The sequence below is a fragment of the Mirounga leonina genome, unplaced genomic scaffold (assembly GCF_011800145.1).
Source record: "Mirounga leonina isolate KUSES-001 unplaced genomic scaffold, KU_Mleo_1.0 Mir_174, whole genome shotgun sequence".
NCBI lineage: Eukaryota > Metazoa > Chordata > Mammalia > Carnivora > Phocidae > Mirounga > Mirounga leonina.
In genome coordinates this window covers 25,769,580-25,797,331 of record NW_023270451.1, presented here as the reverse complement: position 1 = coordinate 25,797,331, position 27,752 = coordinate 25,769,580, and the positions used below count along the sequence as shown (strand labels likewise).

Genomic DNA, 27,752 nt, shown 5'->3' with positions numbered 1-27,752 from the left:
CAGTTTGATTCCAGAATCAGAGGTCCTGACCAATGAAGAATGAATGAATGAATGAATGAATAAAACAGAGTTTTCAATACTAACTTATATTATGAAAAGCTTAAATTCAGGGGAAAAATATTAATCAAGATACAGAGTATTCTATAATAATAAACAATGCCAACCAAAAGGAAAATATAATGGACATAAATCTTTATACATGTATATTATTAAGATATATAAAGCAATGACCACTGGAAACATACATCAACAGAAATTTTAACTCAATAACTGCTAGCTTATGATGGAGCAAAAAGACATAAAGGAGCTACATGGAAACTGAATAACATAATAAGGTTGAATTAATATGTAATGAATTAATTCTGTATCTAAAAGTAAAGACTATGCCTTGTTTTCAAATACCCACAGAACATTAAGAAAAAAACCAATCTTGTATTAGGCCACAAAGAAAATTTCACTGCAGTTGACACAGATATATATTTTCTATTTTCTAAATACAATAGAGCTAGAAATTAAATTTTTACTCAGAAAAGAAATGTTAACCATTTAGAAGTTAAAAACAAAATAAAAAGCTCTCATATACTAAACAGGGTATCAAAACTGAAACTACACAGTATCGTGCAAATGTGAATAATGGAAACATTATATACTAGCCAAAGCTGGGCTCAGAGGATAAATCTTGGCATAAAACAACTATATTACTGAACAGAAAATATCACAAATACAAAAATTAAGCATTTATCTCTAGAATTGAGAAAAAATATATATATATACTCCAGGGAGTCAGAAGAAAGGCAATGAAAGAGCAAAGTCAGACAGCAATGAACTAGAAAAAAAGAAAAACAGGAAAACAAATTTCAACACTTAAATTTTTTAAAAATACTATATAACCTAATTTAATACTATATAACCTAATAAATTTAATCACTCAAAACACAGATATGCAATATAAGTGAAAAAAATAACTATAGATATACAAGAAATTAAAAGACTTATACAAGAATATTTTGTGAAACTATGCAAATACACTTGGAAAAGCTGGATGAAATGGATTATATTCAAATGAAAATATTGAACAAAATAGAAACTAAAAGAAACCAAGAGCCAAAGGGGTGCCTGGGTGGTGAAACTGGTTAAGCGTCCAAGTCTTGGTTTCTACTCAGGTCATGATTTCAAGGTCCTGAGATTTAGCCCCATGTTGGGCTCCACTGGGATCCACGCTCAGTGCAGAGTGTACTTACAACTAGTTCTCCCTCCCCCTCTGCCCATCCTCCCTGTGTGCGTGCACTCCCTCTAATAAATAAAAATAAAAATCTTAAAAAAATGAAAAGAAACTGGGGTGGCTGGCTGGCTCAGTTGGTTAAGCGGCTGCCTTCAGCTCAGGTCATGATCCCAGGGTTCTGGGATCGAGCCCGCGTCGGGCTCCCCGCCAAGTGGGGAGTCCGCTGCTCCCTCTCCCTCTGCCTGCCGCTCTGCCTACTTGTACTCTCTCTCTCTCTCTCTCTCTGTGTTAAATAAATAAATAAAAATCTTTAACAAAAAAGGAAAAAAGAAAAAGAAACCAAGATCCATGGAAAAAATTGAGATTTTACTAAAGAGTTACAATCTGAAAACATACTAGTCTAGTTAGCTTCACAGGTAAAATTTTTTCAGACTTAAGTAGCAGATAATTGGGATGGTATTTTCACCATTTGTGCCAGAGCACAAAGGAAGGAAATCTTGCAAAATCTTTTTATGAAGCAAGTATAACACTAATCTAAGGATTACATTATGAAAAAGAAAAAAGTTCAGACCTCATTTCTGAATTCTGAAAACAAACATAAATATTAACACTTCACTTGCCGCTGTATATTTTATTCATTTATTTTTAAAATCTTTTTTTTAAGATTTTATTTATTTATTTGACAGAGAGAGACATAGCGAGAGAGGGAACTCAAGCAGGGGGAGTGGGAGAGGGACAAGCAGGCTTCCCGCTGAGCAGGGAGCCCCATGTGGGGCTCGATCCCAGGACCCCGGGATCATGACCTGAGCCAAAGGCAGATGCTTAACGACTGAGACACCCAGGTGCCCGCCATTGTATATTTTAAAAAGAGGACTCCATAAATAGCGTTTATTCCATAAATGTAGTCATGACCAATTATTAAGTAATCTATTAAAGAAATTCACCATCTTACAGATTATGAGTCAAGATAACATACTCTTTTCAATGATGAAATATTTCACATGTAAAGAATCCCTTCCAATTTAAGAAGAAAAACAATTAGTAAAATAAGTATGTTTGATGCTACTCCTGTCAGAGTGAATGCACCAGCTCTTTAAGTTTATTGAGATATAACTGACATATAGCATTATATTAGCTTCAGATGTAAAACACGATACAATATTTGTATATGTTGTGAAGTGATCACCACAGTAAGCCTAGCTAACATGATCACCACTCATAGTTCCGGAAATTTTTTCTTGTAATGAGAACTTTTAAGATTCTCTTTCTTAGCAACTTTCAAATATGCAATACAGGATTTGTAACTATAGTTGCCATGCTGTACATTACATCCCTAGACAAACTATTTTATAGATAATTTTATTTTCACCCATTTTGCCCACCCCCCCCAACTCCCAGCAGCCATCAATCTGTGCTTTGTATATTTGAGCTTTTTTTTTAAGACTCCACATATAAGTGAGATTATATTTGATGTTTGGCTTTGTCTTTATTTCACTTAAATATAATGCTCTCAAGGTCCATTCATGTTGCTGCAAATGACAAGATTTCATTCTTTTTTATGGCTGAATAATATTCCATTGTATACACATAGCACAACTTCTTTATCTATCTGTTGATGATCATTTAGGTTGCTTCCACACCTTGGCTACTGTAAATAATGCTCCAATGAACGTGGGGGTGCATGTACCTTTTTAGGTTAGTGTTTTTGTCTTCTTTGGATAAATACCCAGAAATACAATTGCTGGATCATATGGTAGTTTTAATTTTTTGAGGAAACTCAAAAAACTTTTTCCATAGTGGCTGTGCCAATTTATATTCCCACCAACAATGCACAAGTATTTCCCTTTTTTCACATCCTGGCCAACACTTGTTGTCTCTTGTCTTTTTCGTAACAGTCATTCTGACAGGTATGAGGTGATATCTCACTGTAGTTTTGATTGTATTTCCCTGATCATTAGTGATGCTGAGCATCTTTTCATATTCCTTCTGGTCAACTAAATGTCTTCTTTGGAAAAATGTGTATTCAGATCTTCTATCCATTTTTAACTGGATTGTTTGTTCTTTTGCCATTGAATTATAGGAGTTCTTTGCTATTTTGGATATAATTTGTAAATATTTTCTCCTGTTCAGTAGGATGCCTTTTCATTTTGTTTATGGTTTCCTTTGCTATGCAGAAGCTTTTTAGTCTGATGTAGTCCCACTTGTTTATTTTTGCCTTTGTTGCCTTTGCTTTTAATGTCAAATCCAAAAAATCATCACCAAGACCTATGTCAAGGAGCTTTGTTTTCTTCTAGAATTTTTTATGGTTTCAGGTCTTACATTCAAGTCATTAGTCCATCTGAGTTAAACTTTGTGTATAATATATGATAGTGGTCTAGTTTTTCCAACATCATTTATTGAGGAGACTTGTCCTGTCCCCATTGTATATTCTCTCCTTTGTGATAAATTGATGATATATGCACGGGTTTATTTCTGGGCTCTCTATTCTGTTCCATTGATTTATGTGTCTGTCTTTATACCAGTAACACACTATTTTGATTATAATAGCATTGTAATATAGTTTGAAATAAGGATTTCATGATGTCTCCAGTTTTGTTCTTTCTCAAGATGCTTTAGCTATTGAGGGCCTTTTGTGGTCCAATATAAATTTTAGGATTGTTTGTTCTATTTCTGTGAAAAATGCCACCAGAATTTTGACAGGGATTACACTCAATCTGTAGACTGCTTTGGGTAGTATGAACATTTTAACAATATTAATTCTTCTAATCCATAAGCATGGAATAGCTATTTATCTGTGTCTTCATCAATTTCTTTAGTCAATGTCATACAGTTCAGTGTACAGTCTTTCACCTCCTTGGTTAGATTATTTCTTACATATTTTATTCTCTTGATGCAATTGTAAATGGGATTTTCCTAATATGTCTTTCTGATACATTATTAGTGTAAAGAAACACAACAAATTTCTGTATATTTATCTTGTATCCTGCAACTTCATACTGAATTCATTTATTACTTCTACCAGTCTTTTGGAGTTTTCAAGGTCTTCTATATATAGCATCATATTATCTGCAAATAGTGAGTGTTACTTCTTCCTTTCCAATTTGGAAGCCTTTTATTTCTTTTTCTTGCCTAAGTGCTCTGGCTAAGACGTCCAATACTATGTGGGAGAGAGAGTGGGCATCCTTATTTTTTTCCTGATGTTAAAGAAAAAGCTTTCAGCTTTTCACCATTGAGTATGATGTTAGCTATGGGGTTGTCACAGATGGCCTTTATTCTCTCTCTATACTCTATACATTCTCTATACTCATTTTTTTGAAATTTTTTTTATCACGAATGTTGAATTCTGTCCAGTGCTTTTTCTGCTTCTACTGAGAAGATCTAATAATTTTTATCCTTCATTTTGTTAATGTGGTGTATCACACTGAACAATTTGCAGGTGTCAAACCATCCTTACATCCCTGGAATAAATCCCACTGATCATGGTGTATAATCCTTTTAATGTATTGTTGAATTAGGTTTGCTAATATTTTGTTGAGGTTTTTTTGCATCTAAATTCATCAGGGATGTTGGCCTATAATTTTCTTTTGTGGTGTCCTTGTCTGGTTTTGGTGCACCAGCTCTTTAAAGCTTCTTCCCATAGTAAGTCTCATGGCCAAACTTAACTTTAAGTGGGCAGAGAAGTAAAATTCTACCATGTGCCATGGAGAGAGAATGTATATATTTGTGAAAAGCCCTCATCGCTCCATACCTGGGAATTCAGAAGAAACACCTCTTCTTATTGCTCGAAACTATTTTTACTGTTTGACCACTTTATAAAAACTATATGCATTATTTTCTCATTTAAAAACATGCTCACATTCAGAATTTTAAATCTGTCCAGAGATGAAGTTTTAAACTATATGGTGAAAACTGAGAATAAATACTATTGTCTGATTACTGTAACCTTAACTGCAAGTTCAATTTTAAGAGTTGACAATAATTTTTTGTTTAAAAAAAGGTTGTATCTGCACAGCTAATGTATTAAAGTAATATTAAATTCCACAAATGGGTTTTTAGTTTTTATTTCTATTAAGCTACACAGATTATTCTAATAAGCTGGCAATGATCCATGTCTTCATTGGCCTTAAACATGTGAACCTGTCTCTTTTAGTCCTCAGAATAAATGCATGATTCTGCAAATTGGGTATTGTTAACTTCAGTTTATAGAAAAGGAAAGTGAAGTTTGGACCACATGACAGTTAATTCAGTGGGCCATGATTATTTTCCCAACACATTATTTAAAAAACTGCAAACATGGGGCGCCTGGGTGGCTCAGTTGGTTAAGCAACTGCCTTCGGCTCAGGTCATGATCCTGGAGTCCCTGGATCAAGTCCCGCATGGGGCTCCCTGCTCGGCAGGGAGTCTGCTTCTCCCTCTGACCCTCCCCCTCTCATGTGCTCGCTCTCTCTCATTCTCTCTCTCTCAAATAAATAAAATCTTAAAAAAAAAAAAAACTGCAAACATAACCCAGTTTACTGAAAAAAAAAAAAAAAAAAAACCACCAAAAACAATAACAAAAAACTGCTTAGTGAGCACTCATAAGGTCAACAGAGTCTATATGTAACACTTTGCTTTATTTGCTTCATCATATATCTACCTATCCATCAACTGATCTTATTTTTGATTCATTTCAAACTAGGCTGCAGACAGCAGTACATTTCACCTCTAAACAGAGTTCAATTATTTGTTTACTGCTCTATATTTTTGAAATTAAGTTATACAGTAAAATGCACAAGTGTATACTTGCATATGTTTGACAAATGCATTCACCCACATAACCAAACCTCTATCAAGATATAAAAAACTTCCATTATCCCAGAAGGTTCTCTCATATTGGGCCTTGATTTGAACACATGATCCATCTCCAAAGTCCACAGTGTTTTCCACAACACTATGCTACTTCTTTCTAAAAGGTCCAGTGTGTAAGTATATTAAACATTAAGAATTTTATTCCTAACCTTCAATAATTAAAGTAGTTGAAATATGGAAATATGAAAGGACGAAAATACTAGAGACATCCTCCACCAAAACCAGACAGCCTCAATATTTAATATCTGTAGTAAACAGATTGTACTACACTCCCTCCATTGACTTCCCCTAAATAAACAAAAACTTCTACTTGCCTCCCTAAGAGCTCAAGAGTTAATCCAAGAAGAATGGATGTGACCAAAAAAAAAAAATTCATATGTTCATCTCTTGTATCTTTAATTAAACCAACAGAGGCTTGGGGTAAGACCATTTCTTATGCTTCTGAAGCAAGCAAGGTTAAACGCCATATGCTTTAACGGTTACTATGAGAAGCAGTGGGGAATTGGAGAAAAAGCAAAAGCTTTGGAATCAGCCAAATCTGGGTTCAAATCTCTTCATTTATTAGCTATCTTAACAAACTACCTAACTTCTCCATGCCTCAGTATCTCATCTGTAAAATGAGGCCTATGTTTTACCTTCCTTTCAATGTCCTTTCTCAAATAAATGATCTACATGGAGATCCAGGCAGACCTCTGCCCTGGACCTCAAGTTTTAGGGGGAACTGCTCTGGCCCTCTTCTAGTCACACCCCTCCTCACAGGTGAAGAGACCATGGGTCCAAAAGAACATACACACCATGAACCCACACCTCTGCCACAGCCTATGCCCTGGGTAATCTAGACCCAGGAATTCCTTTGCCTAAACAGAGTAGCCTCGCCTCCAAGGTCTGAAAGAACCTATTCCTTGGGTCTCACTTGCTCAAGGAATATGAATGAATCATGGATTTGACGACTGGGGGGTTGAAACATTCGTGTGAAGCCATGTGAAGAGAATGGTGTGTGGGGTAGGAAGAGATATGGGTTTAGGCTCAGAAGGCGGGATGGGCTCAACACATGCAGACACATTCTGGCATGTAAGTCTGAAGAATCCAACTTCTTAGTTCAAACCTGAAGTTCAAGGTCCATATGAAGGCTGAGAATGATGGACAAACTAACTTGTGTTAGAAACCTGGCTCCAACACTTTCTAGATTTACGATCCTGAGTTTTTGCTTCCCCATCTGTGTCATCTTATAACATTCTTGTGAGAATTAAATGAAACTCAGGATATAAAACACACAGCACATGATCCATAGTCAATAAATGTTAACCCCCTGCCTCCTTTTCCTGTTGCTTCCAGGTGAATACATTAGTTTTCTCTCTTTCCCTCTGTGCATTTCCAAAGACTAAGTCCTTGGTCTCTTGACCTTTCTTTATGTTCCATGTCTACACTTTATCACACTTGTGAACCCAACTCCTCCAGAAAGGTGGTCCTGAATTGTCTGTGTCCATTTCTAAGTGTCCAGGCCTACATCTCTAAGTTTTACTAGTTATTTCTACTTGAGAATCCCACTGCCTACCAAATCAAACTGATCCTTTTCCTCACAAAGTGAAGAATGGAAAGCAAAAGACTGGGGATCGCATAAAATACTACAAAGACAAAATTGATAGGATGAATGATAAAGAAGCTGATTTCATGGTTTCAAGCTTGTCTGAGAAAATTACAAAAATTGAGAAGATTCTCATAAATCATGTCCAAAATTTTCTCCCTTTTTCCTTCAGACATGAAGCTCTAATCCTTCCATTTTCCTAACCCATGAAGCCCAAAATCTTCTCATTCCTTTGGATTCTCTCACATTTAAGTGCTCTGTTCATCAAACATCTAATTATATACTATCTCCTATTACTGATTTTCATAAATTTACATCCTATCTTCCTAACTATGCTGCAAGTTCTTTAAGGCCAACAACCATCTCTTATATTTTTAGTGTTCTTCATAATGCCGATTGACTACTATTATGAAGATATGGTCAAGAACTCAGAAATCATAAATTAAGATGTTTTCAGATTTTTCCCGGACTTGGAAGGAAAAGCTTCTCAAATCAAAAAGGCTGGGGAACCTTCCACACATAGAAAAAGTGTGACAAACCATGTGTTAATACTTTGTAAATTAGGGCACCTGGGTGGCTCAGTTGGTTAAGCGACTGCCTTCGGCTCAGGTCATGATCCTGGAGTCCCGGGATCGAGTCCCGTATCGGGCTCCCTGCCGAGCAGGGAGTCTGCTTCTCCCTCTGACCCTCCCCCCTCTCATATGCTCTCTCTCATTCTCTCTCTCTCAAATAAATAAATAAAAATCTTTAAAAAAAATACTTTGTAAATTATTTCCAAGAACTGTGTAAACTTTTCTCCAAAGATTATTTCTATTTTCTCATATAGATACTAGTTATTATATTAATTTGTTAAGCAATTCTTAAAACTATGTCTCAAAAACCGTGTACTACAGACTGATGTGCTACTTATTAAATTTTAAATACTTTTAAAACTTTTAAAACCCAAATGACAAAAAGCAATTAGTCTAAAGTTTATTTTTTTTTATTTTTATTTTTTTAAAGATTTTATTTATTTATTTGAGAGAGAATGAGAGAGAGCACATGAGAGGGGGGAGGGTCAGAGGGAGAAGCAGACTCCCTGCCGAGCAGGGAGCCCGATGCGGGACTCGATCCAGGGACTCCAGGATTATGACCTGAGCCGAAGGCAGTCGCTTAACCAACTGAGCCACCCAGGCGCCCAAGTCTAAAGTTTATTAAAAGAAATGGCTTCCGGGGTGCCTGGGTGGCTCAGTTGTTGAGCGTCTGCCTTCGGCTCAGGTCACACAATCTCAGGGTCCTGGGATCGAGCCCTGCATCAGGCTCCCTGCTCCGTGGGAAGCCTGTTACTCCCTCTCTCACTCCCCCTGCTTGTGTTCCCTCTCTCACTGTGTCTCTGTCAAATAAATAAAATCTTTAAAATAAATAAATAAATAAATGGCTTCCTTCTTTGGTTGAATACACTATATTTCAAATTTGGAAAAATTTAATGAAATTACATTTTCTTTAATGTGATCAAAACAGAAGAACTGCAGGATAATAAAGCTGATTTTGATTTGCTCTTTTTACCTGAGTAGCTTTATCTTTCATGCACGAAGGGTAATGAACATGAGGATCCCGTGGCCACTGTCCTGTGAGGTAAGGTCCTGTTATCGTGTCCAAAGAAGAGGTTCGTCTGATTGTACTAGAGTTTCGAACTTGCTGAGCTTTTGGCCTGTCCACTATAAAAAGTGAAAAAAAAATGAGATTAGTCACTGACAAATTACATAAAATTTAAAATTATTTAAACTTCATAGCTTAAAGAGAATGTTGATTTTCCCTAAATATGTATTTACCCTAATAGCTCTCTTATATGACCTGATGAAATGTACAGACCCTCTCTGAAGGAAAATATGTTCACATATTAAATCTTGCATATCCTTCCAGGGCTGTTACAGATGCTATGAAGCCCACCCATTTTAGAGACCTATTCTAAAATCTACCGATCATCTTCACTGCCATTACTTTAATTAAGACTCTCTCATGTCTCACCCGGACTGCCAGTTTCCTAACTGCTATCTCTGCATCCATCTCAATTAAATCTTACAGGGATACCTCCCAACACCACCAAAGAACATTTCCATGGTTAATCATTGTCTTTAACTTAGAGCCTGTACTTTTCACAATTTGGCTCCCATAGACCTCAGTGTTTAATGTCTTGCTACTCCTCTAGAAATCCACGTTACCTACAAAGTGCCAAATGAACTAATTGCAGTTTCCCAAATGTAAAACACTCCCTTGCCTGCCTCTATACATTCTATTATTTAATGAGCCTTGAACGCTTTCCTTCTTTGTTCAGTTGACAAACTCTTATCTCCCTGACCAGCTCAGGTGTCACACCAACTCTGTGAAACCTCTCCCAGGGCTTTTCTTTCTCCATCTCTGTCTTTAGTTTAAGATACATGTGTCCAGCTCTGCTTGCATGGAACCTTAAGTTTGTCTTTCTCCCCAACCAGAACATAAGTTTAAAAGTCTCTACAAACTGAAAAGGAGCCAATGCTCAATACTTATTTGATCAATTTATTCACAGCTACACAAAAATAATGGGTATAAAGAACTCTATATTTTAATTCAATTTCCTCATTTATGTATGAAGAATCTGAAGCCCAGAGGGATAAAACTGAATGGTCCAATGAAAGAGAACTGCTAACAGGAGACAGAGGTAAAAAGGAAGATCTCCAGACATTCTATACCATTCAATCAATCTACTGTAACAATCTACTTCTCTCCATTTGGATACTCTAAGTACCTCTGTTGAAAATTAAAATGATCATAATGAACTCTGTAGTTTCTTTACAAAGAAATTATAGAGGGTTTTTCATATATACATCCCCACTAATTTACCATCGATGTGCTTTCCTATAATAAAATCCCTTGAATTACAAGCTCCAAGGCTCAGTCTTATTCAGGGTTATAGCTCACATCGAACTAAAATGCCTTGCACATTACAAACAGTCAAGAAACATTTGTTATTGAACGCTGTCCTTTAACTATCTTCCTGAAGCCAGAATACATAAGTAGCTTTCATCAGACAACAAAACACAGCATACTTTGGTGTTACATTACTTACGTATCTTAAAACTGCAGTTTTGATTTCTTCTTTAACCCAAGAGAGTTAGAGAAGATATAAAAATTACAGATTTCCTCCCTATCTTTATTACTTAGCTCTAATTTCATTTCACCGTGGGCAGAGAATTGAGGATGACCTATTTCTATCTACTCTGCAATTACCTGAATTTTCTTTATGACCAAAAACATGGTCCATTTTTATAAACATTTCATGAGTCATGGAGAAGATATATTTTCTGTTTTCAGAATATATAGCTCTTTGTCTTGTACATCAACTGAAATAAAAATATAGAATACAGGAATAATATAATTACCAGTGGATCTGTCACAGATTTAGAAGAGAACTCTCAAATTTCTAAACTACTATTGAGAACTAGTAATTCTCTTTCTTTCTTACAATTTATTTATTTGAGAGAGAGAGAGCACGAGCACGGGGGGAGGAGCAGATGGAGAGGCTGACAAGCAGATTCCATGCTGAGCATGGAGCCTGACACGGGGCTTGATACCAGGGACCCTGAGATCATGACCTGAGCTGAAATCAAGAGTCAGATGCTCAACCAACTGAGCCACCCACATGCCCCTCTTTCTTGCAATTTTTTATCATTTATATTTTAGTTCTATGTAATTTGACACATACTGATTCATGATGTCATCATCATGGTTTGCATACTTCACCATTATAATCTGTTCCATTTATCACTTTTTAAACTCTTTCAAATTAAACATTATGACCCCCTTCTCTCTCTATTATAATTTGCCTGGTATGCCTATTCTTTAATTTTCAATTTCTTTCAATCATTCTGTTTATTTATGTCTCTTGTATACAGTATATAAACTAGGCTTTTTGAAAAAAATACTTAGTATGCCTTATTGAAGAAAGTTAATTTATCCCACTTGTTATTGCTATAATAAATTTAACTTGTCATGTAACTTTTTTCTTCCTATTTGTAATGCTTCCTTGCTACATGTCCTCTATTTCACTGTTTTTTCTTCTCTCTTCTTGTTATAGCTAGTATCTATGCAGACTGTTTATAGTAGTAGAAGTTATTTCTATTAATTCTTTCAAGTATTTTTTTTCTGGCTATAAAAGCAATACCCACAAATACTAGCAACTCTGGGAAACATGTCTCTCATAATCTAATTTATAATAATTTGTTTAAAATTTTTAGAAGTTACTTTATATTCCCTCCACCAGGAGGACACAAAAGACAAAAACAGATTATCCCTTTAAAAAACCAACATTTATAGCAGTACACTACTAAATTAAAAAAAAAAAAAAAGGTCCTACATAAAGGTCAGCTATAACCAGGAAAAGAAGAACCATTAGATGTGAAAAACCCGTGCCTACACTTAAATTGCTCCCAACTATTAAAATGCTGTATGTACTCTACTTACAGCTATTAAAACTTCGCCTAACTTGGAAAACAAACTATTGGGTCCATTTTAATGTTTTATAATGAAGAATCTATATAAATAGGCCTCTTAGTCTATATATTTTAATTTCTATTTAGTAACTCTTACTATTTAATCACTGGACTTTTGCCTATCACTCTCAAAAGATCACATGTTCTCCTCTTAGTATCCATTCTCTATGATTAGCTACTTTGTCAGAACTGTGGTCTTCAAGCCATTTTGACTAAGTACTCCTATTGGTAAATAGGTAAGCATGTAGCAACATGTGTAGTCATTTATTTATAAATGTGGTATGTACTAAATTACTAATATGCTAAATATTATAAAACAGACAAAACATACATGATATGGAATAAAAAATTAAAATATACATGTATAAAAAACAAATTATGTTTTCTCCTTGTATCTCAATAGATGGCCTCACTCACTTTAATGGACTGAAACTGGGTGCTAGACTCAATGCATCAATTGGCTACTTAGCTCTAATTTCACGTTTTACTACCCTACTGCTTAATTGAATTAAGAATGTGTAGATAAGCACCAGACATTACCAACACCAAAACAAACAAATAAACAGGTCTGCCTTAAAAAGAAAAAATAAGTTAGGACAACACAGTATCCATATCTTGTTACAAGATTTACTCTACCAGTCATCATTTTTTAGGAAATTAAAGTATATGAGGCAAATATTCTTGAAAGGTCTTATTTCAATCATATTCTTTAAAATAAAGATTCTCACCACAGCTCACAACCAGGAAAATTTCAAAGACATGGTATTATTAATTTCCACATTTTTTGAAGTGTAAAAATTCAGAATAGGTTTGAAAACTGGCAAGGAGAGCTTCTTCCAGGATATGATTAGTCATAATAACCCCATCTATCAAATATCACAAAAGCCTTAGATTTAACAAAAGGTCAATCATAAACGATGCAATTCTATTCCAACAAGATGACCTGTTACTATTATCCAAACTATCATGGCAATGAGTTAGTTTTTAACTGTCTCAATATCTAAGCCCTGATTCTCACAAATTTTTGTTTATTTATTTCATGGTATCATCTCCTACCAATTCAGGTTTTACAATGTAGTGCAATAAGGAAAATCAACACTGGTTTTGCATAATTTATATACTCAACACAACAAATTGTTTATTTCATGATTACAGTTGTGATTAGAATATGTATTTAGTTTTGAATCGGGTAATCACAGTATTTCTCTACTAAATACAAAATTACCTCAATTCAAGTTAGATCAAACAAGAGGACACCTTATGAGCTAGAAACAAGCATTACTATAGACAATCTTTGAATTAATTTACAAGAGCTTGAATAACTTAATAGAATTGCTAAAATAAATATTGAATTATACTTATGTAAAGTATGAAAGAAAATCAATTAAATAAATACTATCATTACTTAAGGTAAAAAGGCATCAGAAAAACAGTATCTTCGTAAGTGGTGAAACCAGGTAATCATTATTACTAAAGAAAACTTGCTAAATGTCTACCATATGGAAAGTACTGTTACATGTACCAAGGGAAATTACAAAATAAGTTTCAGACTCTCTTCAAGGAGTTTATATACTGGTTGGGGGAGATATGATACATATAATTAAACCATAATATAATGCCGTATATGCACAGCAAGTGCACACCAATGAAGGACAGGAAGGCAAAAAGGCAAAAAATAAGTTACTCAGCACGTAGCAAGAATATAGCTCTCCAATACACCAAAGGAGTAGTAAGAGTTTTTGCCATGCTACTTACCAGTCCTGTTGCTAATACCCTTACTTAAATATTTGAGGATAAAATACAGAATAATTAACTTCAGCAAAAAAAAAAAAAAAAAGGAAAAAAATAATCACATCCATTTCCAGTACTATCATCCTTATATCAGAACCAGAAAATGACTGTTGATAGCAACAATCTGTAGAAAGTCTTCCTCATTACATTCATCTACAGGTTGCACTTTCCAGCCCTTCTTCGCCTCCCTGAATAGAAAGCCACATGGCAGGAGCAGTTGGTAGGCCTGGGGCTCCTCAGGGACCTACTGAGGACTGTACAAAATAATTCTTGCTCTCTAACAACCAATTGGAAATTCAACTTTAAAGTAATAATAATGAAATAGGTTTAAAGGCAAGAAGCTATATATTAGGTAACCCTAATAGCATTTGAATTTGAATAGCAAACTAAGCACTGTTTAAAATAGGCAAAAACCTGCCAGAGTAATGTAACATGATGTCAAATTAATTAATTAATTTGTTACCAACAATTTTTACTTTAGTGGCAATGCCTGAGGATTGGCTGGTTAGTGAGTTTGGAAATCTCATGACTTAAGCTAATCTGCAGTGGAAAACAAAGTAAAACTTCCACAAGTTAAAAAAAAAAAGTTATTGGATATTGGAAACTTAAAGAACTTCAGCTACAGAATCATATGAAACAAGCCACCAGATCTTCCAAACTAACCTTACTAAGTGGCAAAGATGATATATTTTTGAGTGCCATAATGTAGCCACACAGAATGTACACCAACACGCAAAATAAAAAAGTGCTCATATTCTTTCTGGGGCTATTAAAACACTCCAACCTTTTTCGTACTACATTCAATCTACATAAGCAAGTAAAAATTGTCAGTCCTCTGTGTTTAACTCTCAATTGATGAATATTTACCAAAGCTTTCCATTTACACTTATTACACAAAGCACATCTAAACTTAAAGCATTTAAATAACTATTTAAAACTTTTTTGAAAAAGAGCTATTACTCCTTCAACCATTGTGTAATGACAATAATTCCATGAAACTTAGCCGTTATAATACCATGAATTAACTGCTTCTTACTTTATTTAAAATCCATCATGGATTACAATCGTAAAGAATCTTCAAACCATGCAATGGAGCAAAATGCTTATGACAACTAAGTATTAATCCAATTTTTCCAGTTGTCTGTATCACAGAACTCATAATAACTAGTTTTTCAAATGTCCCATTAACACTGCTAGCCAACAGTATCAAAGCATAATGATATTTTGTCTTAAATTTAAGCTTCTGACATGTGTAAAATCTTTTTATCATTTAAGTTACCATAGTAAAAATAATCATGTTTATCACTTAACCCTGTTAACATTCAAAATGAAAACAGTCATTAAGTCCCATTTATGCATGTGTGTATGTATGTATATGCCTTAAATTACCTAGTATTGATTAGAACAATGTTAAAAAATGTTTTAAAAAACCGGCAATGCTTTTTAGCCACTACAACGTTAACACCTGGGCCTGTCTGAGAAGTAAAAGAAGCAGTTTTTTAGTATTTCATCTAGAAATGAGATCTTGGGAGATCCCAGAATATAAAGACATAAGACCCACAGGCAATTCAATGGTGGACTAAGCGACAGAACTCAAGGATGGGATCCTATACGGCTTTCTGTATAAGGAGCACCAGGCAGCTTGTTAAAAACTCAAGTTACCAGGCCACACTCCCAGAAGTTATAGGGTGGAACCAGGTATCAACATATTTTTTTATTTTATTTTATTTTTTTAAAAGATTTTATTTTTATTTATTTGACAGAGAGAGAGAGAGAGTGAGAGAGAGAGCACAAGCAGGGGGAGTGGGAGAGGGAGAAGCAGGCTCCCCACTGAGCAGAGAGCCTGACGCGGGGCTCGATCCCAGGACCCTGGGATCATGGCCTGAGCCGAAGGCAGCCGCTTAACCGACTGAGCCACCCAGGTGCCCTCAACATATTTTTTTAAACCAAACTAGACTGATTCAGATGCATCATAAGGGTTAGGAAACACAGAAGTCCTAAAGCAATGCTTCTCAAAGTGTAAGACTTATTAAATATGCTCATTTCTGTGCCCTATTTCTTATCAACCATGTGAGACTCTCTGGTAGTGGATCAAGAAATCTGAATTTTTAGTAAGCATCTCAGGTGACTCTTAATGCTACTAAAAGCTTAAGAACCTATGTCTGAAGGATTGGTACTAGACCCTTTGGAATTGTAGGTGCTCAAAAATAAAATCCTTTTATGACAATAACTTACTCCCATTTAAAGGCACTGAAAGTTTGACTACATATACCTAAGGAAATATCCTGCTGCAAAAATATCACCCAATTCTTTGAAATCGGCTCCCAGCAGCTAAACTTCTAGAATCTAATACTTTTTATTTTTATTTATTTTTCTTAGAGAGAGAGAGAGAGTGGGCGTGAGTGGTGGGGTGGGGGAGAGGCAGAGGGGTGAGAGAGAGAACCTCAAGGAGGGAGCCCAGGGCTCAATCTCACAACTCTGAGATCATGACCTTAGCTGAAATGAAGAGTCTGATGCTTAACCAACTGAGACACCCAGGCACCCCTAGAATCTAATAAATTTAAACACTCATCATCTCCTTCAAAAGGTCACTTTCTAAACGTAGTGCCAGCCATGACATAAGAACCTTCAAATTTTAATACAGAGCATTCTAGGCAGAATGCTTAGGGGCACCAGAAAGATGAGATAACAAAGTTCAATATAGCTTCTTTTGGACAGAGACCTTCCCACCCAAACAGGGCATTTTGCATGCAAATAAAAGTTAAGTACAATAAAATCTACTTCCTGAAAAATATGAGGAAGTCTGAAAAAGTATATTAAGTAGGTTCCCTTATAAAATGAAAGTCCAAAAGCAAAATTAAATCAAATATATAAGCAGAGTAAAATTAAATGTTAATAATTAATTTGATTAAAGCATCTAGGCCTGAGTTTATTAAACAACCTTTACCAGAAAATCAATGAGCTTTTCATGATGTCTAACTTAACTCATTCATATTACAATTTCAATCTTCATCATTGAAATCAAAATAACAAATTAAGAGCCAAGACTGAAGACATTAAATTGTCTTTTTCAACTTGAAATGATACAGTTTCTGATCTAGTGGAGATCAAGAACAACCATAAATAAATACAGGCTGGAAATATTCTTCCTACTGGCTCACTGAGGTTAACCATAATTTTGCTAAAGATCTGTTGTCAGAGGTTTGCTTCAGTATTTCTGTAATAAGACCTCTTCCTTGAGAGTTATAGTTTTAAATTATTATCACTGTCAAAGAGTTTCTCCTTGACCAAACTTTAGTCAGGCTCCTCTGAATGATTCTCAAGTAGGCCCTAACTTTTGGGCTTCCATGTTTATCTCTGCACTGTCCAATTTTAGAAAGAATCCCCCATCCTCATTTTCTGATCACCCTTCATATCTGATCAGGTTTCTCAACCTCCACCCCCCCCCCCCATGTGATATCTGATCACCCTGGCCTACCTTTAACAATAATCCTGTGAGGTCTGTTTAGCCAGAATCCCTCCTTACCCTTCCTCCATAGTAATTTTTCATCCACTAATACTCACCCGGCTCCTTGCCTAGAAATCCCTACTAATCCTTGTATTTTATATTTTTATAAATTTATATTTATAATTTTTTTCCCTCCTTATCCTTCCTCCATAGTAATTTTTCATCCACTAATACTCACCCTGCTCCTTGCCTAGAAATCCCTACTAATCCTTGTTGTATTCAGAGTTTGAGCCTAATCTCTCTCCCCCATTCCAAAACTCCATGGCAGTGGTCCCTACACTACATTCATTCAGACATGATAGTCTCTCTGAATGAAGTTTGGCTTACCTTTAACAAGTCTCATAAATAATTTTTTCTTTAACATCACTAACATTGAGTAATTTCCTCCTTACCTGACAGTTATAGAGAATGATTTTCAAAATAAATTAACTAAAAAAATTTTTAACTGTATAACCAATAATTAAAAAATGTAGAAAGGAGACTAGTATACTTCTCTAGCCAATCTAACATACATTAATATTGGTCATCTAGTAGAATTATTACTAGGTTCAGTTTTCCAAAATCAGCATTGTCCAGGGACTTTACTAATGGCCTTTATGGGTCTTTCTTCCTTGACATATATATAAGAATATGAAAAAACATTGGCCACATAAAATCATGAAAATTACATAAATTTCAGATAAGAGAAAGGAAGGACACGAGATCTGAACATGCTATCGGAAATCAAACTAAAGGGCAAAAACTGAAGCCCTCTTAGTGTGGGTAGATTCTGAAACACTAATCAACCAGACCTGGAATTCTGCCACGGAGGCAATCTAGAAAACATGCAGAAATGACCATATGGCTGCCCTGCAGAAATCTGGAAAGGAACCAATCAAGAAGTTGACAAGAGAAACAAACATGCTTCTGACCAAACGAAGCCTGACACAGCCTGTAACCTGAGGTCTGTCAAGAAAAACAGTTTTTAAAAAAATGTAGTCACACAGCCATTTAGGAATGACTCCCTGGGTTATAGCTCACTCAATCAAATTTGTGTCAAATGGCACATAAATTGAGATAAGACATTTGGAGAAAAGCCTTCAGCCTGTTTTCAAAGGAAACCCAAGAGAGTATCTTTTTGAATCAAGGTTATAAAAAAAACTTCACTAAGATCACCATAAAGCCTGGTGACAAGCAATGGAAGAATACACAACAAAGTAAGATGGAGCTCTGACATTTGGAATACATCTACAAAGTAATTACACATATGACAGATAAGATGCTAAAGATGTTTGGGTTCATTTTTTTCTGGTGGCAAAATAATAGTCCTTTATTTTTTTATTATTTTTAAAAAAGATTTTATTTGCCAGAGAAAGAGAGAGTGTGTGTGTGAGAGCACAAGCAGGGGGAGCAGCAGACAGAGGGAGAGGGAGAAGCAGGCTCCCGACTGAGCAGGGAGCCCGATGCAGAACTCAATCCCAGGACCCCCTGGGATCATGACCTGAGCTGAAGGCAGATGCTTAACCGACTGAGCCACCCAGGTGTCCCAAAATAATAGTCCTTTAAAGAACCTTGGTGAAGTCATAATTAGTAGAAGGTTCATAAGCTTATGAACTTCCAATGAATTCAATTCATAGAGACTCCAAACATCTAAATCCATTATGACCAATGGGCTTAGACACTAAAGAAATAATCACAACATATTAGAAACTATAAAAGAACCAAAATAAGATGGTCAAAGGATGGAAAGTAATATTGTAATCGAAAGGAAAGCAAATATTCTGTAATCAGAAGAATGATTCCACAAAATTGCTCTTTAAAATTTTGTTTTAAAGAGCAAACTTCCAGTTAAAGCTTTGGTAAAGCTTAGAAAAAAAATTTTTTTTGCATCATTAAAAATTTTATTTATTTACTTGTTAGAGAGAGAGAGAGAGCACAAGCAGGGGGAGCCTGAAAAGCAGGCTCCCCACTAAGCAGGGAGCCCAATGTGGGGCTCAATGCCAGGGTCTTGGCATCATGACCTGAGCCGAAGGCAGATGCTTAACTGACTGAGCCACCCAGGCTTCCCAACACTTGGAAAACTTTTAACCAAATGAGGTAGATTTACTATTATATCCCAATTTAAAAAGAGAAACAAACAAGTCCCTCTTTAATACCCATCAACCATTTAACCCAATCCTCCCCCACTCCCATGCCCTCTCCAGTAATGCTTAGTTTGTTCTCTAGAGTTAAGAGTCTGTTTTCTGGTTTGCCTCTTTTTTTTTTTTTTTTTTGGATGAACACTGGGTGTTGTATGTAAGTGATGAATCACTAAATTCTACACCTGAAACTAGTATTACGTTGTTTGTTAACTAACTGGAATTTAAATAAAAACTTGGAAAATGAAAGGGGAAAAAAAGAAAATAAATGTTATAAAGTGAAAAAAAAAAAAAAAAGGCTACAAAATGAATCATATTTTGACCACAGTGTAACAACCAATATTACTGATGAACCCTTGATTTTTAAAGTAGGGAAAAACTTCCCCCAAATTGTGATATATAACAAAGGCATTTTTCCTCAAAGTTTACCTTTTAATGAGGGAAAAGGAAGAAAGTCACAAACAGAAAAAAATCCATCCATCTAGAAGAGAATACTACCAGCATTTTTTCAGCTACTTTTATTTGGAATGTATGTCCATAAATTCAGTAATTCTCTCTCTCTCTCTCTCTCTCTCACACACACACACACACAAACACACCCTCTCTATATATGTCCAGGAACAGTTTCACTTCATAATACTAACATCTTATTTTTTATTTTAGCATTATGGCAGGTTTCTAATATATGTAGCATTTTCTCTCCATTAGGTAGAGCAGTAAGTCAATATTCAAGACAGTTCTTCATATAAAAGTTATGTCAAAACATTCCAAAAGCAGAAAATATGGTAGCAGAAAAGACTTTAAAGCTCCCTGTGACAACAGAGCAACGAAACTAGCCAAACCAAAGACTCACGGACAGCATTTGCAACATAATAATGTCACAAAATAGCCCCACAAAAACTTCAAATATAAGTTAGTAGGGACAAAGATTCAGAAATTAACCATCATGTTTTCAGCATCTGTGTGAGAGGCAGCAGAAGGAAAGTATGCGGGCTTCTGAAGATCCTGAGAACAAAAGAACACCAATCACCAGAAGGTAAATGTAAAAGGCCAATCTGAGAACAGTAGCCAAAATTGGGAGGGGGTTCTACAGGAGTGCAAGGGGACACCAACTGAAGAAAGTCTGAAGTACTGGAACTATATGACTAGTCTCAAACCTAACAAAAGCTGCTTCCAACAGAGTCCAACACGAAAGAGAAAATTACTGTGAGTCTAAGCTAAACTGAATGTTACAGGGACAATACAAGCAAAGGGAAAATTGAGATAAAGTTGGGGAAGGTAGTCAAGGAGGGTGGTAACAGAAGGAAGAGATTTTAAGTCATTTTATAAAAACAAGAAGTGAGAATACTAGAGTTCTGAGGCTAGAAGAGCTATCCTGAATGAGGTATCCCTCCTAAAAGTACAGGAAAATTCATTTCCCTTAAATTGTGAGCAAAAAAAAAAAGCTAATTAATCCCACATAATTATACCATGAGGGAAAATGGCACAAGGAATAAATGATGGTCTATGGATAATGAAAACATGCAAGAAAAACATGCCCACATAGGATGAAAATTGTAAACCAGTAGGTCAAAACTAGCTAAAAAAAATTTTTTTTAATGATAGAAGCAACGAAAAATCTCAGAATTAGAAAAATCAGAAGTGATGTGTTTGAGGGCAAGGAAGATAATAAAAAGAGAGGTGACCAAACTCAGGAAAGACTTAGAAACCTAAGAAAAATTTATTTCAGGAATGAAGACTAAATTACAAAAAGCACAATGGGCAATGCCTTAAAAGAAATAGAAACAGAACATGGAACACAAGACAAATTTTATACTTATCAAAAGATTTCAAGAGAAAATGATTAATATGTAACATAAGCAAGATGATCCAACATGTTTAATAGGAGTCCCTGAAGGAAACCAAAGCAACTAACCAAAAAATACAGAAGCACCTGGGTGGCTCAGTCAGTTGAGTGTCTGACTCTTGATTTTGGCTCAGGTCATGATCTCAGGATCATGAGATGGAGCCCCATGTCAGGCTCTGCGCTCAGCATGGAGTCTGCTTGAGATTCTCTCTCTCTCCCTCTCCCTCTGCCCCTCCTCTCCCCTCCCCTCCTGTGCTCTCTCAAAAAAGCAAAACAACAAAAACCTAAAAATCTCTAAAGTATATGTGTGTGTATACATATGTGTATGTGTATATATTTATTTATTTATCTTGAGAAAATTATCCAGAACAGCCTACATTGAACACATTTTAATAAAGCTAAAGTGACCTTCAAGTATTATAGGCACAGATTAAAAACTACAGCTGAGTTACTGCTACATAAAGTATGGAGAACACAAGGAATATTGTTCCAATGAGTTTTTCCTGAAGAATCTACCAAAGACTAAGCTTCATACAACCAACAGCTTGGAAAGGAATTAACATAAAAACTGCTAGGAGGTATGAGCCATTCAGGTAGTAACTTTGAAAGGACAAGGGAGCAGCAGACTGCCTAATATTGCTAAGGCAAGTCTTCTATCACTACACAAAATAATGACCGGAGGAAATCTGAAATTCACAGTTATCCTCTTAGCATATTTGAATCTAAGACTATAAATTTACAGAATAGCTGCAAACCAAATGTGAGTTAATTAAGTTCCTTCTAGAACCAGATACATGTATTTTTAAAATTTTAATATTCTTCTAATATTGTGATTGTGGGGACTCCGAGAAAAATTGAAGCTAGCCTTAGAGAGGTACACTTTCTTCCTAGGTAGCCTGGTAAAGAAATGAGCTCTTGCCTAACCTAGAGGGGAAACTACCTGAAATGGAGCATCCACAGTCACTCCACTGATAGGATTTTTGCCTATCCCCTCCCTCCAGAGAGGGCAATCACAGATTCAAGTTTCCAAGTGTATCTTATGGAAGCCTGCAGCAAGAACCAGGAAGGGATCAACGGACAAGAGTTCCTTTTATGGGAAAAGATAGGACAAATGGAATGGCAGGGCAATGGACTGAGGGGTTTGAAGAGTCATGTGGACAAGACAGGACGGAAACAAGCCTTGAAGAAGACCTCTCCTTGCAAGGGGCTAAATCTAGAAGGGACAAAAATAACCAGGCTCTTTTCACACTATCCCGCCATCTACTGGGTATGTCAATAAAGAACGAAGAGTCTTAAAATAATTTTCAAGGCTGAGAAAGAATTGATTATGACTACTAACATTATGGGATCAAGGTCTTACCACCACTAAAAAAGGACAAATTATACCATGTAAAATGAAATCTTTGGAAATCTGTATGACAACTGTAGTTCCTCTGATTCTGGAAAAGCTTCTGAAAAAAAAAATTATCAGCATTCCAACCCCTTATTTGAATTAAGAATGAATATAACACAAAAAGCACTACAGTCTCCTAGACCATTAAATATTTTTTCTCATGATATCTACACTGAATATTTCTAAGAATTCTAAACCCAAATCTATTTTAACATACAATTTATAAACAAAGGTAAGATTTAAGCACTTAAGTCTAAGCTATAAACACTTTGCTTAGGTAGTAATAACTATAGATTAGCTCATAATAGCATAATAATAGGTTAACTCCATGGTTAAATGTAGAAGTTAAGAGTAAAGGCCTAGAAAGAGAGTTAACTGCTTAATCTCAATGAGATATGACTGCCAGGAAAGCAAATTTATTGATGGTAGGCAAATGATAAATGGAAATCTATACTGGAATATGTGTGGATATCACTGATCTGCTTAATGAAAAAGAATCTAATAAATTAAACTTAGTCTATGAGCTGTATTTTCCCCCACATTGTGTCCCCCAGTCCAGCAATGGTGAATATGTCACTGACTGGCAAATACACAGCTAACTACACTTCTCTATAAACCCAGAACCAATAGGCTGAACAGAATGAAGGCTTCAGAAATAAGGAAACACAGATGTTTATTCTAGCATTTTCTTTCCTAAATATTGACACCAAAGAATCAAATATGTAGCTGTGAAGCAGTAGTTTATCCAAAATTGGATGCTTCATTAAAGTTGGAAATGGCCAAAAGCTGCAGGAAACATCCTGAAGGAAAATGTCTTATACAAATGACACCTTTGTCGAGGCTACGGAGTAAAACAGAACGTGGTAAAAAACCAGTTCTGTGTTTGCATACAGAACACCTTCCACCTCAACAATTCAACAAATATTGTGCATAAAAGGTTGCCAGGAAATGCTGCCAGGGACTGAGAGCAACTTAAGAAAAAATAAAACTACTAGTGGCATGACTAAGTGCAGGGGAAAAGTGTCATAAAATATTTTAGAATAGCATGATATTTTATTCCTCTAAAATAGCCATAGAACTGCCCACAGAACTGGCCATAATCTTAGTCAAAAATAGTTTATTGATACTGATTGAACTGTACTTCAGTAGGCACTGCCTAGGACCTACCAATGGAATAAAGTCACAAAGTTTCAGAGTTTATTATATTAGATCTGAATTATTTTTTCCCTGAAATGATGAAATAACAATGTTCAACCCAAGTGCCCAAGAACTGAGTGAACAAATATCAGACTATAGTTTTGGATACAGGTTGAATCATTAACAATCAATAACAATTCTATTCTATCTGAATAGAATAGCTGGGACATTTGGAATCAAAACCCTAACAAACATCTCCAGATATACTGGAAAGACTCATCTCAATGTGGGAGGAAAACCAACCCAGATGAAGCCAATTACACAAAGAAGGTGGGTCAGTGGATTTATATTTCCCATTTCTCTACGTTCTTTCCCTCTTTACCTCTGGTTAGAATTTTTTAAATCCTGGGGCGCCTGGGTGGCTCAGTCGGTTAAGTGTCTCACTCTTGATTTTGGCTCAGGTCATGATCTCATCGTCATGAGATTGAGCCCTGTGTTGGCTCAGCATGGGGTGTGGAGCCTGCTTAAGCTTCTCTCTCTCCCTCTGCCTCTCCCCTCCCTTGCTCCTGCACTCTCTCTAAAAAAAAAAAGTGGGGGGGCGCCTGGGTGGCTCAGCCAGTTAAGCGTCTGCCTTCAGCTCAGGTCATGATCCCAGGGTCCTGGGTTCAAGACCCGCGTTGGGCTCCCTGTACAGCGGGAAGTCTGCTTCTCCCTCTCCCTCTGCCTGCTGCTTCCCCTGCTTGTGCACGTGCTCTCTGTCAAATAAAAAAAAAGAAGAAGAAGAAAAAGAATCTTTAAAATCCTTCCTATGTAGTGGTGAGATACAAGTACTGAACAATATATGTCTGAACATTATGAATAATGCAGTTAACTTATTTTTGATAGAGATATCAAGTCACTCACTTACCTTTCTCTCCTTCCACCTATATTTTAGCTATTGTACTTTCACTTAATAAAGAAAGAAAAACCCAATAGCATTCACTAATCTGTTTAGTTTGTACCTAGTTCGTACTTAAATGATTAATGAAAGACTTATCTACCAGAGATTGATTCCATCCCACCAAAAGTAAGGCTTTTGTCTCTCTCTTTTTTTTTTGGTTTCTCTAACACCTAGCACAAGAAACGTTTGCTGAACTTGTGGATATCATTTATCCATCTTCCCTTGGCCTTTTATGAAATAAGTATTAAAAAACTGGAAATCACCTGGCATATATTCTGGACCTCCTTACTGAAGACTTTTTAGAAGAGCCTCAAATAGAGTAGCTCCATATTTCTTTTTAATATTCTGTATGTGAGGCTCATCAAAAAAAAAAAATCATTGTGAATAAAGTACAACATAGTGACAAACACTCGAATTCAGGTCCTACTGTCATCCTATTTTCCACATCTATTTTTATTTTTTATTTTTTATTTTTTTAAAGATTTTATTTATTTATTTGACAGAGAAAGACACAGCGAGAGAGGGAACACAAGCAGGGGGAGTGGGAGAGGGAGAAGCAGACTCCCTGCCGAGCAGGGAGCCCGATGCGGGACTCGATCCAGGGACTCCAGGATCATGACCTGAGCCGAAGGCAGTCGCTTAACCAACTGAGCCACCCAGGCGCCCTTTCCACATCTATTTTTAAAAGACTAAAATTTCCATGCTCAGGTATTTCACAAACAGGTAATTAAAATAGGTTCATTCAGTACAAAACTCTTGATATGGTGTATATTCAAGAACTATGTTTGTATGAAATAAGACCATTTAATAAATACACTAAACTTCTTGTCCTGCCAAGCACCCTGGGAGACCATGGACTTATTTTTAGAAGGCTACCATTGTGGAAAACGTCTCTGAACTTTTCTGAAGATGGTCTTTTAAAACTGTAGTCAAAGAGTAGATATAGAATCTTTAGTTATTGAGAATACACAGAAAATTATGTAAAAATACATTCCACCAAGGTCACACAATCAAACTTGATACAGTATTTCTTGCATATTGACACAAGTACTGATAACAATGAACCCCACTTGCCGAAGTGTTGAATCAGATGAGAATACAGTAGATCTTCCAAGGTGAATTTTCAAAGTAGTCCTAGTAGTAAAAGCTGGTGGACCACCTTTCTTTAAACTCTGAGATGCAGTAAAGTTGGTAGCACTAGCATCTACAATTATCCTTGCGGAGAGTTTGGGCCAGATTTTACAATCTCACTAATTATCATCATAAACTGTCACCACAAGGAGGGTAATCTAACTTAATCTAATTTAAGGTAATCTATTGTACCCTACCCTGACAAGGAACATGTATTCAAAGTATGGAGCTATAAAAGGATAACACCATTAACAATAAAAAGTGAGTTCAGTTCGCAAAGAACATGAGGTACATGACAGAGGGTGCCAAGATGAGTCTTTTATGCCAAGCTAAGGATTTTAAACTTCAGATTTTTCTTTTTTAAGAAAGACTGTACTTATAGCAGTATGATGGCTTGATTAAAGATGGGAGGTTTTAGGGACAACAGTACAAGCAACAATAATTAACATGGAAAGGATGGAAAGCAGCCACCAGATTCAGGACATAATTCAGAGGAGATGGGACAAGATACAGTGATGAGCAGGATGGGAGAAATGAGAAAGGAGGAAAAAGTTAATGATTACACTGACAGGAAGTAAGAACTTAACCCAATGATGCCCTGGGTCTGAAAGTCTTAATCAAGGTTGTGTTCCATAGTGCCAATTAGCAAGTAAAAGAAACCATTCAACTCCATTTCTGTACCAAATCTCTGAGTTTAAACTTAACTCATTTGATATTCTTTACCTTGATAACTGTACTCCTAATCATATCTTATTATATATGAATAATTAGAGCACATGACTCAAATTTGGAATTATATCGGGTAAAAGTTATTAATAAGTTATTGTTTTTCTCTCAGTAGCATAGAAAAATAGGCCACGTTTTAAAAGCATGTTAACTAAGAGAGTATGATATATTCCACGCTGTGAAACATAGGATGAATACACTTTATTTTCTTTTAAAGATTTTATTTATTTGACAGAGAGAGAGAGAGCACAAGCAGGAGGAGAGGGAGAAGCACGCTCCCCACTGAGCAGGGAGCCCGATTCTGGCCTTGATCCCAGGATCCTGGGATCCTGACCTGAGCCAAAGGCAGATGCTTAACTGACCGAGCTACCCAGGTGCCCCAGCTGAATACACTTTATTTATTTATTTATTTATTTATTTTTAAAGATTTTATTTATTCATTTGAGACACAGAGATACAGAGAGAGAGAGAGAGAGCATGAGCAGTGGGAGAGGCAGAGGGAGAGGAAGAAGCAGACTCCCCGCTGAGTCAGGAGCCCGATGCGGGACTCGATCCCAGGACCCTGGGATCATGACCTGAGCCGAAGGCAGACGCTTAACCATCTGAGCCACCCAGGCGCCCCCTTTTTTTTTTTTTTTTTTTTACAGATTTTATTTATTTGAATACACTTTAAATTAAAACCTTTTATACAGATGGTAACAAGACTAACAAGAAGATAAAGAGCATGAGCAAAACAACCAAAGACATTTATAATGATGTGACAACTTGCAGAATGTAAGGATAATGTCTATTTTAATTTGCTATACACAGGTCCCACTTAGAATACCCTCTCCTGTCTGTAGAAATGCAATTACACCTTTCAGTGCTTGTTTAAACTTTGAAATTAAATACCAACATAACCTTCTGCTCAAAAATCACAAAGCCAACTTCAGAGAAAATTATCATACATTTGTTAATAAAATTAAACCGCATATAACTGGGTTGGCATTCTAAACTGTTA

General features: G+C 35.9%; 1 protein-coding gene across 1 annotated transcript in view; it reads right to left on the bottom strand.

The window, feature by feature from the left end:
• Positions 1-27,752, bottom strand: part of GLCCI1 (glucocorticoid induced 1) — a gene marked incomplete at its 5' end in the record, with an annotated part of 111,657 nt that overhangs the window by 67,306 nt on the left and 16,599 nt on the right. Inside the window, one exon of the mRNA XM_035021392.1 lies at positions 9,201-9,352. Coding sequence (XP_034877283.1) covers positions 9,201-9,352 — 152 coding nt within the window. The remainder of the gene's footprint in view (positions 1-9,200; positions 9,353-27,752) is intronic.